This window comes from Pteropus alecto, unplaced genomic scaffold, assembly GCF_000325575.1.
Source record: "Pteropus alecto unplaced genomic scaffold, ASM32557v1 scaffold190, whole genome shotgun sequence".
Classification (NCBI taxonomy): Eukaryota; Metazoa; Chordata; class Mammalia; order Chiroptera; family Pteropodidae; genus Pteropus; species Pteropus alecto.
In genome coordinates this window covers 5,079,956-5,094,249 of record NW_006430462.1, presented here as the reverse complement: position 1 = coordinate 5,094,249, position 14,294 = coordinate 5,079,956, and the positions used below count along the sequence as shown (strand labels likewise).

General features: G+C 38.0%; 1 protein-coding gene and 2 pseudogenes across 3 annotated transcripts in view; all 3 read left to right on the top strand.

The window, feature by feature from the left end:
• The window catches only part of EIF4ENIF1 (eukaryotic translation initiation factor 4E nuclear import factor 1), a 40,729-nt gene continuing 26,435 nt past the window's right edge, over nt 1–14,294 (top strand). For 2 of the 3 annotated variants that reach the window (XM_006904937.2, XM_015590788.2), the window contains exons 1-4: nt 1–76; nt 726–848; nt 12,004–12,077; nt 14,103–14,230. In XM_006904937.2, the coding sequence (XP_006904999.1) occupies nt 753–848; nt 12,004–12,077; nt 14,103–14,230 (298 nt within the window). In that variant the 5' untranslated portion in view covers nt 1–76; nt 726–752. Of the gene's footprint in view, nt 77–108; nt 232–725; nt 849–12,003; nt 12,078–14,102; nt 14,231–14,294 lie in introns of those variants that run through there. The other variant, XM_025047736.1, reaches the window with a different exon arrangement.
• On the top strand, nt 4,113–4,231 carry LOC112480987 (annotated as a pseudogene).
• LOC112481042 lies at nt 7,378–7,496 on the top strand (annotated as a pseudogene).

Below are 14,294 nucleotides of genomic sequence, written 5' to 3'. Positions count from 1 at the left end.
GCCTGCGCCGGCTCCTACTCTGAGCGCCCGGGCCAGGGAATTCGGCCTCCCAGCTCCCTCCGGCCCGCCTCCCCTCGTGAGTACTATCCCGCCCTTCCTCCGAAGGAGGCCGCTGGGCCGGGGCCTGCGCGAGAGGCCGGGGGTTGAGGTGGCGGCCCGGGGAAGCTGAGTTTCGGAGCTGAAGCCGGCTCTCGCTGCTTCCTTGCCACAGCGCCCCTGACGTGGTCACAGGTGCGGCCGACCGGGCCAGGGGCGCTCGGGCTCCATCCCCAGTTCCTGGCCCCAAGATAACAAGGGGCAGCTGGCGCTGTCCATTGGCAAGTGACAGGCACTTTATTACAGCCCGACTTCCCGGATCCCCAGCCCCAACCAGTTTTCTACCTGTCCTCACTTCGGGAAACTTCCCCACTACTACCTTAACAGTCCCCGTGGGTCGCAGCGACTAATCTTGGTTTCTTTTTGCAGTAAAGCTGCTTAAAGGCTATGGGCACCTTCCACTTCTGCTTTCCTTAACCTTTTGATGCTAAGAGCATTTTATTTACTAGAAGAGATAACTACCAGTGGCTCTATTTCCAATTGGGTTTTGGTTTATGATTGTTGGATGAGGGTTTTTTTTTTTTAAGGTAGTCGTTTTAAGAGAGAAGAGAATTTCAGTTTCCTCAACAGTCAAGACTTCTGAAAATGTGTTTTTCTCAGTGACAGTTTTGTGCTGATTTATCTTTCAGGTGCAAAGAATTATAGACTAAGAAGCCATGGATAGGAGAAGTGTGGGTGAAACAGAAAATGGAGATGCTTTCCTTGACTTGAAGAAGCAACTAGCCTCCAGATCCCCCCATCGCTATACAAAAGTAGGCTTTGTTACTAATGAAATAGTAATTTTTTATAAATGTGGGGAGGTTAGTAACATTGTGTAGGTATTTCATTAGTATTATCTAAAGTGGTAGTGTCATTCTGGCTCACTATATGGACTAAATATTAACTAGATTTAGTAAAGCATTGCTTTGAACTTTTTTCTAGAGATCTCAGTACCCAGAGTTTAAACTAGAATTTGCTTCTAATTAGCTTTCAGGTGAAGGGAATATTGGCTCAGATCCCGTATGAATTTATGGATCAGTATATGTTGGCACACAAATTCTGTAACAGCTATGTAACTGGTACGTTGTTGACTTACATGCTATAGAGTAAGTATTCCAGTTCTGAGATGCTTCACAAAAATCAGTATCTTCTGTATTGATGTTTCCTTAAGAGGTGAACAGCCCAAAGGAGCGCTTTTTGGTGCATTCTAGGTATTTAGGGTAACCAGATTTTTTAATTTTGTTTTTTACTTCTTGTTATAAACTGGATATGGTATCACAAAAGCAAGACTTCAAGTATATTTCTCTTAGCTAAAAACTTGTGATTTTAAGCTGCTCATCTGGATATTTGCTTTTTCTAGGTAGGGCTTCAAATCATCTCAGGGTCATGGTATGTTTGTTGAACCTATTTCAGTATCTTTTTGGCTGCTGAATGTTTCTGAAGAGGTTAACAGGACTCAGCTGTGAATTCATTTCTGGTTCCCTGAAATATATTAGGCTGGAGTACATAAAATGTGTTTGGGATTGTTACAGGAAGGATCATGTCCTGGTTGGGCGCATATCTATATTTTCTTAGTATGGACCCAGTCAAGGACTGTGATGTGGTTATTGTCCCTGGCTTCCCAGGATACTGATTGGTTAGTATTTGTTTGTGTACTGGTGCTTCTACTCTTAACCTACTTGATGAAATATCAAATGCTGTCAGAATAGTATTCATTTTTAGTATTTTTTTTTAAAGCTTCTCTAGAGGAAAAAAAATGTTTTCAGGTGTAAAAGTGTTCCTGGTTTAATTGCTGTCTTAACAGCCTTTTGGCATAACAATTGTGAGTTGATAGAAAGCATTTTCTTCCTTTAGATTTGGTCTTCCCAAATTTAGTACCTCTCAAACCTGAGAGTGCTTGAGTAGTGTTTCACATCTTAAATTCATTACCTGAAATGTTGACAGGTGAATTCTGAAGGGAGAAAGGCTTATTGAATGAAGGGAAACTGATTCTACTTTATAAGCCTATGCGATTTAAACTATGCCAGCACTTTTTGAATAAAAGTTCTGACTGGTACTCGTGGAGTCCTGGCAAGCTTTTGAATCACATACTGATCTGAGGGTGGCATATTATATTTCATATTTATGTACATCCATCTTTATGCTTGAGTAATTTTTAGAAAGATATTATTGGTCTCTGTTAGGGTAGAACTTACACATATCTACAGTAAAGATTAAGAAGCTCATATTGCCCATTTTTGACAGTCTAACCTCAGTTCTGCCAACTTAGATAAATGTGCCTAAAATGGTTTTTAAAAGCTTTTTTTAGATTAATGACAGTGGAGCTTAGATTTAATGGTCTTCTCTACCAGAAGTAGTTGGAAATAGATTTACTTTCCACTCCACTCAAAAGGATTTAGTTAATGGTAGTTTTAGCATTGTCTTTAGTCAATGTTAGTATAGTGCTTTGATATGTTTCTCAACACCAGTATTTTATGTGAGACTTGAGGCAAACTAAGCCTGCCTTCTTTCAAAGAAAACTTAAAACAATCCTGAGTTTTGAGCATTATAATAAATGGTCCATTAGTTACACAACTGGAATAATGTTTGGGCCCGCCTACTCCCTATCTACATACTGAGATCAAACTATTGGAATAAGTAAAGCATTAATGATATTTCTGCCACTTCTTAATGGGCTAGGAAGTTTAGAAGCAGTAGAAGGAAACTGTCCTCAGTAATTTTCATAAGTGATGTATTCTGTGAACACTTATAAATGTGCGACGTTTACTACAAGGTGAAAAAAAACACATTGGTCAGATGAGAGGCTTCTTAATCTTTGACCCTTCTTAGTTTACCAATTCATTTTTATGGGATAACAACAACAGTCTGTTCAGAATTTTTTTCCCATGAGGGTGGAGGAGTCCAGATCTTTGGCCAAGTGTTTTTCAGGGTTAACATACTAGAGTTTCCCTGTGTTTTCAGAGTCCTTTAGTCCAGCTTGCTTCTCGAACCTTAATGTGTCTGGGAATCATCTATGAACCTTGGTTAAGTGTGAATTCTTCTTGTTAGGTCATGGATGGGCTTGAAAATTCAGTTTTTTAACCAGCTCCTAGGTGGTGCCCATACTGCTGGTCCACTGACCATACTTTGAGCAGCAAGGCTTTACTATTTCTTGAAGAACCTGATACAGTGTTGATTTTGTCAGGCAGCTCAGATGTAGTTAATCCAGGTTCAAATGGTTGGTGTTGTGCTTACGTGACTGTCTCAGGAATTCAAGTTAGAGTCACATTGGGTACTTTCAGGCTTACCCGTAAGCCTCAGTGATGATTAATTGGGATGGTTATAAGTGGATTTATCACACGCACCTGTTACTTTGAGGCGTTTGAGCCCTTAATTTATAAATCAAGTGAAGTTTATTTTGCCAGGTCAGATTTCTAAGCCTAAAACATATGTTTTGGTAGTATTTAAATGTGCATTTATAAAGTGATTGGGTTATGTGGAAGGACTTTTGGAGATTAAATGAATTGAAGTCTCACCTTAAAGGCTTATATTGAAGTAGTTTAGACAGTGGTTCACACAGTGTAGTCTTTGAACTAGCATTCAGCATTATCCGGTAACTTCTTAGAAATACAAAATCTCAGGCCCCATCTCAGAGGTAATGGATCAAACTCTAGGGATAGGGCCCAGCCATCTGCATTTAACAAGTCTTTCTAGGAATTCTGCCTCAGATTCAGATTTGAGAACCATTGATTTAGGAAACAGGAAGTAGTGGGTGCTTATTAGTGGAAAAACTTTGGGACCCATTTAGCTTTTTCTTATCTTCATCAGAGGTCCTTGTTTACTAGTTCTTAAGGTATAGTAGCTGCTATTCTATTAGTGATACTATCTTCTGATTGAGCTACAAAATGGAAATGCTTTAGATTATCTCATTATTCAGATCCATGGTTTTTTTCCTTTAAGCGAAAAGACTGATATCATATAACAGAGTGTACATATTTTGTCCTGTTCCTCCTTTGCTCCTTATCTTGCAACTGACTCCTTATTAAATATTGTCACCTATCTACGGCCATGCCACCTTGAACAAGCCTGATCCCATCTGATCTCGGAAACTAGGAAAGGTCAGGCCTGGTTAGTACTTGGATGGGAGACCACATAGGAAGACCAGGTGCTGTAGGTAAGGGATTGTAAGCTGACAAGGTCCTTGCAATCTGTGAGGTCAACCAAGGGTTGCCTCGCCTAAAAAATAAAATAAATATTGTCACCTGCCAGTTAGGAAATAAAAGCAGAAGACACTCAAAACATTCAGTTTGATACTGACCAGTGTTAATCATGCATGTTAAATCTAAAGAATAGGTATTGGATTATCTGAGCTTAATTTCATGTGTGTTCTTCACTACCTCGACTTGTTATGAATTGGCACTTTTAACCATTAGTGTCTGTAAGGATCTTTAAAAGAGGTCACTCTAATTTTTGGCTGATGAGCAGTTGATCACAGTGGTACAGCCATGTTTATATCTTTGCTTTAGAACTATTAAGAAAATAAGCAACTGAAGTGGACTGATTTGAGTAATAGTAGCATTCTAGACTTGAAGTCAAGCAAGCCTCTGAGAAAAGAGTAACTGATTTAAATCCTAGGTTGAAATTAGTAGTCGGATGTTCGGTTTTTCCTATACAAAGGTCTCATTTGATAACGTCATAAGTTTCTTGTAAATTGAGTTGAGTAGTAACCTCTTACAGGTGGCATTTCAGTGATACACTTAGCTACAAACTTCTTAAGCTAGTATAAAAGAAAGATGCCTGTTTATATTGGGGAAGGCCGAATTATGGTATAAAAAATCATTATACCGTCTTCGTGTTGCAGCTGTCCAGAAAACCTAGCAAACTGGAAGTTCTTTGAGGGGACTGGCTGGCAACACCATAGATACTATCTTCCGGCTGCTCTTTTCTACCTATTTCATTTCTAAATCATTTTGAAAAGTTAAGATTCAAGGCCCTTGCCGTCATGAGTATCCTCTCCTACTCTCTCATGCTGAGAACTTCTAGCTACCTAAGGAACCAGTCATTTCACAGTTGGAACCTTTAACATAGAAATTTATGGGCAGGGCCTTTGATTCAGGAAAGGAGAGGCTATGAGAGGAGACCAACTTAGGGGAAGCCTGCCCAATGAGGTAGCAATTTGGCTAAGGGTTCCCAGTTGTCCCACTGAACAGGAACAAACATAACATTGAATGGCATCTGCTGGGAAAGATTGTGCACCTTTCCTTGTCCTCTCAAGAGGAGCAGAAGAAAAGAAGATAAAGAGCCATTGAACCCTACTGCCTGGTTTAGGATCCCCCATCTCTACCACTTACTTAACCTGTGTGGCCTTCAGCCATATATTTAGCTTCTCTGAATCTTTTCCTTTGTAAAATGCAGATGGAGTAGTATCTACCTCATAGGGTTTTTGTGGGGAGTAAATGAAAAATGCATATCAAGTGCTTAGAAAAGTGCTGAAAACTGCTTATGGCCTAATAAAATAAGGTTGGGGGAGGTACTAAAAGATACCTCCTTTAGATACCAATTGTAGATCAAGATGCTTATTTTCTAAATCTCATGGTAACCATCTCCATTTTAACATGAAACCAGAAAGTCCTGTTAAAGATGTCTTGCCACCACCCTAAGAACGATTTTAAGTTTCCTTCTACTTGCTTACTTAATGTTTTACATTGCTTTTATCAGTTGGATAAACACATTTAAAAGTCAAGGTTTATTTTTGCATTGACCAGATCAACAGAAAAAAAACCGACTTTCCTTTTTTTCTCCCTCCCCATTCCATTCTTCTTAGTTTCAAATACATTCTTTCAATAGAAAAAAGTCTTTGCATCAAATTAGCCACCATTAGATGCTTGGGTGAATCCAGGTGCTAAGTCCTGCTTATGAACTGCAGGATCCAGTTTGAATCCTGACCTGCCTGTAAGAACTATTCTAAATAGTGCCCCTTTAAGCAACAAACCTCATGAATGGGGGATGGTGGGATGTTTCCCTACGTTGTTAGTTCACCATTGCCTTGGCTATCATCTATGGATGCCATTACCCCATTGTGATCTATTTTTAAAAGCTGATCCTTTCAGAAAAGTCATGTAACTCGGTAGAACAAAATATCAGATCAATCAGCAACCATCAGTCTGATGGGCCAAACCCAATGCAAGTGGATGTGTGGAGAGTAGGGACTGGCAGAGGAGGTCAGAGGCAGACCCAACCCAAATGCTGCTCCAGGAACATTTGTCGTCTTTAGGAAGAGCCAGGCACACAGGTGAGGTACGGGTCACTTCTAGAGTATTTTGACCATTAACAATGAAATAGACCTGGGTTTTTTTTACAAATTATGTTAATTATTTTTAAAATAGCTTTCTGCTCTTGTGAATTGAATTCAGATCACAAAAATAAAGAATATTTCCCCTTTCATCTCCTGTAAGTGGCTTTTATGAAATTCTGTAATGGCGGAATGTCAGCAGAATGCATGGGATTTCTGCAGCAAGAAACGGGGCGAGGATTTTAACCCCTATTGTTTTGAGTTTGTACTCTCATTCATTTGCTTTCTACTTTAATATTGATTGATGAAAGTGTGTGTCCGTATTAGTAATTCATAAATGTAGATTGTTTTGGGAGGCTTGACATTTTCTTTAAAGAAGGCTGCTAAAACTAAAAGTTTTTATACTTCCTTTGATGTATGGCTCTTGGGCAATTAGCAGTTTGTTCTTGGGTAAGGTCTCAGATGTTAACTCTTGTCTAGATGATAATTTTAGTGAATTTGTCTATGATCAATAAATTCCTGTGGGTTCTTAGGATTCTACAAAAGGGTAATCTTACATCCCCTCCTGAAATACTCATAGGGAGGGAGCATTCCCAGTTCATAGTGGGCACTTTCCAAGTATTTTTCCTTTACCTAATGTTGATTTTCTTTGAGGATATCACAGAGGGGTTCCTTTCCAGGAATAATTGCTGGTAAGGGCTCTTGATGAGGTGGCAGGTTTAAGAACACTTCTTTTGGAAGACTGGAGAGCCTTGGCACCAGAGGCAAGAGTCATCTGCCTATGTTAGACACTAAGCTTGGCACACAGAAAATGTTCCGTGGACAGTTATGAAAAGAAAACTTTGTGTTAACTTAGCTCGTGGTTCCTCTCTTCCATTCTCAGGCTGGGATGCTATCTTATGCAACTTAAGACTTTGCTGGAAGGTAACAGATTTAGCTCTCTAAACCCCATGAAGAGGATCTCTTATTTTTGCCTAAATGTCCAGGTGGACCTTAGGTCATGAAACTGATTTAAGAAGCCCCGTTCTCTAGTCTACGGCCATGCTGCCCTGAACAAGCCCGATCTCGTCTGATCTCAGAAGCTAAGCAGGTCAGGCCTGGGTTAGTACTTGGATGGGAGACCACCTAGGAAGACCAGGTGCTGTAGGCATCAAAAAAAAAAAAAAAGCCCTGCTCTCAAGAACAATAAGTATAGTTTTACCTGAATGCTTAAAGTTATTCCCAGGAGCTTTTACAGTCCAAAAATTGTTTTCCCAGTTCTCAGCTTATTATTGAAGAAAGTGGCTCCTCATCATCTATAGACAGGTGGGCTTTGTTTTAGCCATTGTATTTACAAGTGTACCCTACCATAAATTGTGCTGCTGGCATAGTTAATGCTGGTGTGTAATTAATTGGTCACCGCTCTACCCTGTGCTCCTGCAGGTCTGTCAAGTTTGTATAGTCAGTCGCTTGAGTATTCACATCTGGTATATACCAAGCATATAAACTCAACAAAGAATACTGGAATAATATGGGAGGGAGGTGGAGGCAGTGGACTAACAATGTTGAACATCTTCCATGTGCTTGTTGGCCATTTGTGTATCTTTGGAGAAAAGTCTATTGAATTCTTTTACTTGTTTTTAAATTGGGTTGTTGTCTTTTGTTGTTGAGTTGTACAAGTTCTTTATTCTGGATACTAGACCCTTATCAGATACAGTAGCCCCCCCTTATCCACAGAGGAGGCCTGAAACTTCAAATAGTACCAAACCCTATTGTACTGTTTTTTTTTTTCTGTATATACATACCTATGATAAAGCTTAACTTATAAGTTAGGCACAGTAAGATTAACAGTAATAATAAAATAGAACAATTACAACAATATACTATAATAAAAGATATGTGAATATGGGGTCTCTCAGAATATCTTATACAAAGAGTGGTTATGCTGGCCAAAGAGATGATTAATATCCCAGGCAGGATAAAGTAGGATGGCTTGAGATTTCATCATGCTACTCAGAATGACATGTGGTTTAAAACGTGAATTGTTTATTTCTGAAATTTTTCATTGAATATTTCGAACCACAGTTGATTATGGGTAACTGAAACTGCAGAAAGTGAAGCTATAGATGAGGAGGGACTACAAATAATGATTGGTAAATTCTTTTTCCTATTCTGGGGATTGTCTTTTCACTTTCTTAATAACGTCATTCGAATCACAAAAGTTTCTAAATTTGAAGTCCAGTCTATCTATTTTTTTCCTTTGGTGGTTATGCTTTCATTGTCATAGCAAAGAAACATTGCTTAGTCCAAAGTAGTCATGAAGGTTTACACCTATGTTTTCTCCTAAGAATTTTAAAGTGATTGCTCTTATATTTAGGTCTTTGATACATTTTCAGTTAATTTTAGTGTGAGGTAGAGGTAAACTTACTTGTTTAGAACAGCTTTAGGTTTACAGAAAAACTAGGAACATAGTAGAGAGTTTCTGTCCCTCACTCAGTATCCATATTAGTAATATATTAGTATGATACATTTGTTACAATTAACAACGTTAATACATTGTTATTAACTCAAGTCCATACTTTGTTAGTATTTCCTTAGTTTTAAACTAATGCCCTTTTCTGTTCCAGGATTTCATCCTGGATAGCATATTACATTTAGTTGTCATCTCTCCTTATCTCCTCATTTCTCTCTTTGTGAGGCTATTTGTTACCTTTTTAAAAAATTTTTTTTGATACCCACAAACAGAACATTTACTCCTACACTGTGGCTGTTTTAAAATGTTAACCTTTCCCAGTTGACTCCCAAATAAATAGATAACATTAGTTTCAAAAAACAGCTATAGTAATAAAAGAGAACACCTATCACTTGGGTTCCCTATTATCTTTTGGGTTTAAAAATTTCAAACAAAGCCTCATTGTTTAGAAACTTTTGTATATTGAGAATATACATATTTAAGTATGAAATATATTGCCCTTGGTTTACTAGTGCCCTATAGGGTTTTTAGTTTAATATTTGGATTTGAGGATGGAGTAAGGGAATACGTAATCTATGGATTGTTTCTAATAGCAGAAAATTGCTTTTGCTCTGCAGTCTTTTTTCTATAGTGTGTGTATAAGAATTTCCTATATTGCAGCGTCCTTCCTGTTTCTATTGGAAAATATTTTAAGCCCTCCTGTCCTTAGAATTTCTGTATTGTAATATCTGCCAGCATCATAACTATTATTGGTTCATCTACCCCACCCCCTTTTCTCCCATCACAAAATTTGTGTCACCCCTGCACATCTGACACCGTATTTACCCTAAAGATTTCACTGGACTCCGGTCTTTCCAGTGATTTGCAGGTGGTATGTCAGTGCTTTGACAGTTTTTTCAGAATTTTCAGCAGTGTCTAGACATTTTCTTGTAATTTGAATTCTGTTTTATCTCAGACTTCTAAATTTCTCTAAGTATTTCTAGCCAAAAAAAAAAAGAAGAAAAAGACAATCATAAATTTTAAATAAATGCAAATGCCTAATATTCAGGTTTTAAAACCAAAATGTCATGTGGTTCTAGTGCATTTTGCTGTCATGGAGAAAACCTTAAGCTGCTTCAGGTGTCTGATGACTGGATGAATTCATGGCATGCTTATATGCAATGATTCTTATAGGCTGAGAGAGTAAATCTGTCTCTTCATATTTACCCCAAGGGAAGCAGTGATCAAAGAAGCAGCAAGTATTCTGTTGTGAGGCGTGCGAATGGGGGGTATTGCAGAGGTCAGAGCACAGTGATATATGCCTTTTTGCAAGGCAGTTGTAGCATTTTACTAAAAGTAAAAGTACTAAAAGTTTGAGAATTGGTTTTTTTACTTCATTATGAAAATGTTTAAATGTATATAAAAAGGAGGCAATGGTATTTGTTTATATGCATGTATATGAGCAGATATGTTTATATTAGTGTATAAACATGTGCATATTTAAGTATACATACTCCCTGGTTCTGCTGGAAGGGCCTAGAAGCAAATGAGGATACCCAGTTTCCCGACCTTGGTTTCTTATACCATTCCCCACTTAAAGGAAGTAAGATTCCTCAGAAAAATGACTGACCCTAAAGCTAGGACAGGATAGGTTCAAGATAGAAAATAAAAAATGATGGGGCATGTAAAAAAGACATAGCAGCCGTCTTGAAGAGGCTCACAATTTGAGCACCAAAATAATTATGGACATTAATAAATTATAGATCATTGGAAAAACTAGAAATCTGTGAGCCCATGCCAATAATAGGTAAATAAATAAGAGAGAAGGAAGGGTTTATATTTAAAGTAGAATGCCAAGTGCTAACTTGTACATGTGCAGAGAGGCCTAGAGTTAGAAATCAAGATAGGTTTGTTCAGGTATCATCAATAGATGCTTAATTTAGGGGAAAAATTTGTTGAAGACCAGGACATTTGGGTGATTTTAAAGCATCTGCCCACAGATTGCATATTAATTGCAAGGGGGAAAGTAGTAACTGAACAGTAGAGAAACTGGAGAAAACCTTGACCAAGTGATCAAAGTTAATATTACTAGTAAGGGGCAGATGGACATCATGAGTGTTCAGAGGTGACGCTTTGAAATGGACACATCTCTTAGGTTAGTATTCTGCTCTAGGGATGAGTAGTCTGAATCTAATTGTGAGGAAACATTAGACAAATCCATAATGAATAATGTTCTCTTTAAAAAAAAATTAGCTGTATTGTTTAGAAATGTCAATGCCATAAAAGACAAAAGTTGTAGAAATGTTCCAGGTCAGAGACCAAAGAGACACAGCAACTAGTATCTGATTCTAGACTGGATCCTGTGTTGAAGGCTAAAAAAAAGTAATATAGAGGACTTTATTGGGTCAGTTGACAGAATCGGAATCTGGAGGGGTAGATTAAATAAAAGTATTATTAATAACTGGTTATATAAAACTGACAGCTCTTCTCAACCAGGTTCTGCAGAAGTAAACCCTTACGCCCTAAGGCATCCATTGTATGTAATGGATTCACTTCTTTCCTATGCATCCTGGCCAAGTGTAATCCTTAGAAAAATAGAAATATAGTCACTCAAATTATTTTCTGTAGGGCTTAATTCTCTCATGGGAACAAATAAGAGACTGTGAAAGAATATGCTCATTCTTAGGAAATAGTCACTGAATTATTTAAGGGTAAGACCATGACTTATGTAGTGTTCCCTTAAGTGGATCAAAAAAAGATATATACAGAGTCCAAAGGCTAAAGTAAATAGGGAAATCAGGCAAATCAGATAAATAGTATATGGCTGTTTTAAGTGCTTTATTTTTTCCTAGTAACTTCCACTGTATATAAAATAAAACACCTCTTTGTAAATTAGCATCTAATGCATTTAAGAGTAACATTAAATGGAAGTTTTAATGTGAGCCTGAAGTTTCCATGCCCTGATGAGCAGTATTTTGGAATATTTTATTGGACAGCAATTTATGAGAAAAATGTGTCTTATCAAGAAATCGATCACTGTTATTAGCCAGTTCTGCTTGAGCTTCTTGTGAGAACCTTGACTGACTCCAGTCCTTTCTAGAGCAAGTCAGGTTATAAGTAAATACAAAGTGTGTGAAGCGCTTTTAAGGTAGACAATTACTGAAAACAAATAAGTTGAAAGTGTGTAAAACATTGTTCAAAATCACCATTTGATTTCTCTTTCTAGGAAGAGCTCTTGGATATAAAAGAACGCCCTCATTCCAAACAAAGGCCTTCGTGCCTCTCTGAAAAATACGACAGGTATGGTGGTGGATTACTTCTATTTAGCTTCATATTACATCGAACTAGTAAATTAAGTGTGTTGTTTTGGAGGTTTTTGGTAGAATTACGAGTGGGGAGATTTCAAAGATACTAACATTGGGCTTCAGCATAAATATATGAACATGAATAGCATCTCACTGCATTGTCTTCATCAGTTTCATTATTACTTAGCTTTAAACCATTGATTCAAAAATTTGAGCTGTAAGGGACTCTTAAGGACAACTAAACCAATTCCCTTTCTACTAACTGGTGAAGAAGCTAAAACTAGAAAAGGATTTGGTCAGACACACATAGTCAGAAAGCAGAAATAAGACTTGAACACAAGAGTCCTCACTAAGGTCTTTTCTCTCTACTAGTGGTTTTCGCACTGTGCTTTCAGGGGTCTTCTTCAAGGGTCTGCCAAGGGTAGGCTCATCAGGAGGATTCTGAGCCTTTTATCTATACCCCGCCATCCAACTCCCCAAAACAAAAGAGTCATTCAGATTAGCCCTCTTGCATATTGGGCTCCTTCAGAAGAGGTAGAAGGCTTTTGTTTGAGAAGACTCTAGCTAAAAATGGTATGTAAATATCTAACAATACCTTACATTGCACTTTTATGGTCACCTTAAGACTTAGGTCACTTCTTAAATATCGAGGTAGATAGTTCATATTGGCCCACATTTAACATAAAGCATCTATTATTTTTAATGTCTTGGTTGAATGGATATACTCTTTTGTATGTAGACTGTTCAGGAGGTTGCTAAATCTGGACTCCTCACCACTTTCCTCTGATGAAAATGATACTTGAATAATGGCTATTCCAGTCGGTTAGAGTTTTTTGTTAAGTCTCAGATAATCTTTTTTTTCCCTCCATTAAACCTGTAAAGCTTTTTTATTCCTCAAGTTGAATTTTCTTATTACAACTTTTTTTTTTTTCCACATAAAATATTTCGGACACACACATTCACTTTTATTCTGAAGTAGAGACATTGTGTCTGGTAATAATAATGAAAATAAGAGAGAGGAAAGAGCTGCTCATTCTGCTGTTTCTCTTCTCTCAGAATTAAAATTTGTTGGGTTCTTAAACTCTAAGCAATCCTCACAGCCATACTAGAACATAGCTGATATCTCCTTTATTATGAGAAGTTTGAGACTGAGAGATTGACTCACTTATTCAAGAAATGTTCAGTTGGTACCTGCCATGTGGCAAATACTGTCAAGTGCTATCAAGTACTACCTTCATGGAATTTTGGTTTGTGGAAGGATACAGTCAAATACTCATAAGAGTTTATCATTACCACCATTACAAGCAGTGAAAGACAAGTGCATAGTGCTAGCGCGTGGTGCTGCCTGGTCTGATCTGGGGCTGGAGAAGTCCTTTCTGAAGAAGTCTGAAGGGCATACCTCAGTAACTTGTCCAGGATGTCCCTGGTGATGACAGAGCTACAATTTGGTCCAAGATTACTGGGTTCCAAAGCTTCTCTGCACTCTGTACAACCTGCCACCCCCTCGTTAGGGAGGGAGAAACAGAATAAAACCCAAACCACACATTTTAGGTTCTTAAGAGCTGTCTGCCCTCCTCATGGGAAAAAGTGAGACTGCATAGAAATTATGAAAAAATACACACCAAGCATTCCAGGAGTTACTTCTAGTGAGAGAATTAAGGTTTGTTTTTTTTCCCCTAGTAAGTAATCTTTAGTAAACTAAGTAAACAGTATTTATGGAGGATAGGCATAGTTACTATAATCTATATGCACCCCGAGATTTATGGTCTAGATGTTTCATTGTAAACAGACCACTGGTTTTCAAGTGACTACTAGTGTATTGTGAACAACAACAAAGTATTACTGAATTAATAGTTTTTTCTTTTTCTCCATTTTAAAAGATATAACCATTCTGATGACATCCACGAAGTTTTATATTGGAAAGGGGTTTCCATAACTTACTATTTGAAGTTCAGAAATTAGACTACATAATCTAGTTCATGGGTACAAGAGCTAATTGTTGGTACCCTTTGACTTGTAGTGATGGTGTCTGGGACCCTGAGAAGTGGCATGCCTCTCTTTACCCAGCTTCAGGGAGGAGCTCACCAGTGGAAAGTGTGAAGAAAGAGTTGGATACAGACCGGCCTTCACTGGTGCGCAGGATAGTAGGTGAGCACACAGTCACTGAGAAGTGGGGGCAGCAATTTTGGAGACAGTGCTCTTTGCTGCGGCT